The sequence below is a fragment of the Homalodisca vitripennis genome, unplaced genomic scaffold (assembly GCF_021130785.1).
Source record: "Homalodisca vitripennis isolate AUS2020 unplaced genomic scaffold, UT_GWSS_2.1 ScUCBcl_707;HRSCAF=3297, whole genome shotgun sequence".
NCBI lineage: Eukaryota > Metazoa > Arthropoda > Insecta > Hemiptera > Cicadellidae > Homalodisca > Homalodisca vitripennis.
Window position 1 is genome coordinate 77,385 of NW_025776837.1, and position 4,362 is coordinate 81,746.

The 4,362-nt window shown below is 35.1% G+C and overlaps 1 protein-coding gene across 1 annotated transcript; it reads right to left on the reverse strand.

Moving 5' to 3' along the window:
• Positions 1 to 2,247: 2,247 nt before the first annotated feature.
• Positions 2,248 to 2,985, reverse strand: LOC124370954. Its single transcript, XM_046829260.1, has one exon. It carries the CDS (start codon positions 2,983 to 2,985, stop codon positions 2,248 to 2,250), a length of 738 nt encoding a protein of 245 aa, XP_046685216.1.
• Positions 2,986 to 4,362: the final 1,377 nt, after the last annotated feature.

The following is a 4,362-nucleotide window of genomic DNA, read 5'->3' on the forward strand; positions in this document are numbered from 1 at the left end:
AATACAGAACCTTGTGGCACTCCACAAATAACTTCCCCACTTTCTCGCTAAAACTATTTTCCACTTTGACACATTGCTGTCGTTTGCTTAAATAACTACTAAACCACTTTTGAGCTGTACCTCTAAATCCACAGTTAACCCAATTTTTTCTAGCAAAATCTCATGATCTACAGTGTCAAATGCCTTCTTAATATCAATAAACAGTCCAGTTACAAATTTCCCATCGTTTATCCCCGTATTAATCTTCTCCATAAAGCTGCACAAGGCTAACTCAGTACTTAGTCCTGCCCTAAACCCGTACTGATTCTTTGAAAAAAAATTATTTTTATTTAAGAAAAGCAACATTTTTTCTTTCATAATCTTTTCAAAAAACCTTAGAAAAGGTTGAAACTAAAGATATGGGTCTAAAATTAGAGCATACATTAGACGGACCCGCTTTGTAAATAGGTATGACAACTGCGTGTTTCAACTTTTGGGAGAATACCCCTGTTTCGAAACTTAAATTCACAATGAAAGTTAAAATGTCCAATATTGCTGGATATATTATTTTCATCATGTTAGAATGTACACCATCTAATCCTGGTGATTTACCGTATTTTAAGGTTTTAATAACCCTCTCTACATCTGAACTTAAAACTGGCTCCATAAAAAAACGAGTTCACTTTGATAATTTGCCGGAAAACTATTGGAATAGGTCATATTTTCAAAATTTTCACTTAGCGTATAGCTTCCCACAACTTCTTGAACAACGCCAAGAAAATACCTATTAAACTCTTCAGCTATATCATTACAATTATCATTAATTTGTCCATTAATATTTAAAGATATCTTATTACTAGATTTACTCTGACATGTTATTCTGTTTATAGTGTTCCATATGGCCTTAGCATTACCTACATTTTTTTTCAAACTCATTTGCATAATACGACAGCTTTGCAAGTCTTATATCTTTTCCTTAGCTTGTTTCTATAATTTAAATAATATTTCCTAAATCTATCCTCTAAAGGTCTATTTTTTTATTTTATTATATAAATAATTTCTTTTCTCAATCCTTCTGCATATATTAGTTGAGATCCATGGTTTAAGTTTTTTATTAAAGCTGTATTTACATTCAGATTCTACCGTACAAGCAGATATACAAGTGTTAAGCTGTGTTTCAAACAGATCATATGCATAAGATGCATCAGTCTGTGATCTAACGATTGACCAGTCTACAGTACGAAGTATACCTATCAGTTTTATCATAACAGACCCTACGCCGTATTGACGCGGGGCGCGGGCGGGGGAGGACCGAGGCGGCAGTCAGCTGTTAGACCAGCCTACCAACCCTCCCCCCGTACCAGCACACCCCAGCCACAGTACCGTCATGTAATGGTCCGTTACCTGAGTCTGCAAAACCTGTGCTTCAAACTCAATCTCACGTTTGCTTACTAATCTAATAAACACATGATCAATACAAGTCTGTGATATATTGGTTACCCGGGTCGGCTCATTTATCAATGATTCAAAGCCAAAACTGGCCATTAGTATTTTTATAATTGTCTATATCGTTATTCTCTGAAGAAAGCAAATCCAAATTAATATCTCCCAAAAATATTAAATTCTTAAAGTGTTTGTCAAATTTATTTTTCACTAAATACATACGTAACTCATCCAAAAAGTAATGCGCTGTAAATTGCAGCAATCTATAGATTGCCAAAATATGAAATTCCCTACCTAAATACATAAAACTAATTTTGATCATGTCAGCTGATAATAATTTTGGTATTCCCTGTTCTAATACATTAATATCACTTTTTACGTAAATAGCTACTCCACCAGAACGACTATTATCATTGGCATTTATTTATCAAATCATAATAAGGAATGTTATAATAATTTGTCTCATAAGAGTTAATCCATATTTCAGTAAAGATTATAATATCCGGGTACCTATCCCAGGTTGTAATTTCGGCTAGAAAAGCGTCAAAATTTGATCTCATACTTCGGATATTTTGCTGTACAATATTTAAAGTAACGTTGGATTTGTCAAAATTCGACATTAATTCAGATAAAATCGATACCAAATTAGATTAAATTGAAATTAAATTAGATTACATCAACATTAAATTAGATTAGATCGACATTTAATGAGATTAAATCTACATCAAATTAGAATAGATCGACATTACATTAGATTAAATCGATTGATTATTCAAATTGAACAATACAGCAAAATATGTTTTCATTTTACTTACATTATTTAAGCTACAACCCATTGAGGTCAGCCTGGGTTCTTATCTCTACTACTGGTGCTTTTTCTTCCTTCCTCAGCAAGATGTTGCCGTTCCGCAGCCAGATGTACTTGTATCCCCGTTCCTTCCTCAGCTGCCGTGCCTGGGCGAGCAACCTCCTCCGCGCTGGTGACAGAGATTCATTCAGGTAGACAGGGATGTCCATGGTCAGGCCTAGGTGTCGCGTGGAAAAGTCCCTTTTCTTTTCTCGCCTCTTCTTCATCAGTTCCTCCTTATCAGTCCGTCGCACGAATTTCACAACAATCCCTCTAGCCTGGTTTCTCTCCGAGGTTTTCTTGCCGATACGATGACAGGCGTCAATCATGCTGTCGGTGATGTTTACGTCCAGGGCTTTTCCTACCTTCTTAACAAGCTCTGAAACTTGTTCTTCTTTTTCTTCCGGTATTCCCTGAATTTCCACACAGTTCCTTCTAGAATAATTTTCCAAGTCTTCAATTCTTGTCTCAAGCACAACAACATGTTTTTTCAGAGCTACATTTTCACTTTTAAGCTGTTCAATTTCTCTTAGGTAGTCTTCAATTTTCCCCATGCCATCTCGTAACGTTACAGTATTTTCTTCCACCTTGCTGTATAACATTTCATAAGATCTATTGAAATCGGCCGTGTTGGTTTTCTGCTCTTCACGCATCTCTTTCAGGGTGTTCATGATGGTCTCCAAGGTCAAACCCTCTGCTGCGTACTCCAACCTCATGCTCTTTCTTCTCGTCTTGTTGCAGGGATCACACCTCCATCCCGTACCTTGCTCGGTCAGGGTTAGTCCACATCCGGTTGTCCTATATTTACACATTTGCCGTGATACTTTTGAGAACAATCAATGCACTGCACTTTAAACTGATTTTTCTTAATTATTACTAAACATATTTTGCAATTAGCCATTACTAAAATTAATTAAAAATTAAAATCAAACTATTAAACACTTATATACAGGCAAAAGCACGCACTCCTCCACTATTATAGCACAGCTCCGCTGATAAGATAAGCTCCGCACTGATAAACGTCTGCTCCGCTTGAACTCTGACTCATCAATGCTCATAAAGGCTCCATCATATAGGCTCCAATTTAAAACGGTTTGGATTATAATGTCCTAAAGAATTTACGAATTATAATTTTAAAACCTTTAGAGATATCACTTTAGAGTTTTAAGATACTCAATGTTTAGAAAACACCTTGTGTATTTAAAAGTGCGTAAAATATCACAATTACTGAAGGTTTTTTTCAAGATTTAGATCGTAATTTGTTACTATAAGAACTTTTCCAAGTATTTATAAGAATATTGAAATATTTTCAAATATAATTCCATGAAATATACATGAAATAGAATGTCCAATGTAAGTTTTTAAGTTTAATGTAAGAAGTCCAATGTGTTTTCACTGACTTTTTTTAATTAGCAAATTATGTCATAAATTTATAACACAATAAATACCGATGTTTTTTTAGTTTTATTTATTGTGGTATAAATTTATGACATAATTTGCTAATTAAAAAAGTCAGTGAAAACACATTGGTTAGTAGAGTGAAACGCCGCCAACCGCATCAGAATACGACGATCCAGTCAGAAATGGCAGGGCATAATGTACTTCACAATGTGTACCTAAAATAACCCGCCATTTCTGATTGGATAAACCTTTTGAGATGCGGTTTGCGGCATTCAACTCTACTAAGTGAGCTCTTTCAAATGAGGTATCACTCGACCCATGCTTCAATTTAAGATTTCCATGTTTTCCTCTATGGGCCGTCCCCCCATGGTTTGTATGTCATGGTAATAGCAAGGAAAAATATTTTACATAGCCATATGACACTGTGCAAAGTTTATAGATGTTATCTGCTATGGTTTTTAAAATATTAAGCCGTACCCATACTTTTCGAACACCTTGTATAATCTTCTTCTTCTATATATATAAAAATGAATGTTTGTATGTTTGTCCTTTATGGAATCGTGAACTATTGGACCGATCATGATGAAAATTTGTACGTATATGTATTTTTCCACGGAGAAGGTTTATAAGCTATGCCCATCCCTTTTCCCGATTCAGGATTCCGCCCCACTGGTTACAGAAATACCCATAAG

Coding starts and splice junctions, on each gene's coding strand:
- LOC124370954 (XM_046829260.1), bottom strand. CDS start 2,985: ATGAGGTTGGAGTACGCAGCAGAGGGTTTGACCTTGGAGACCATCATG.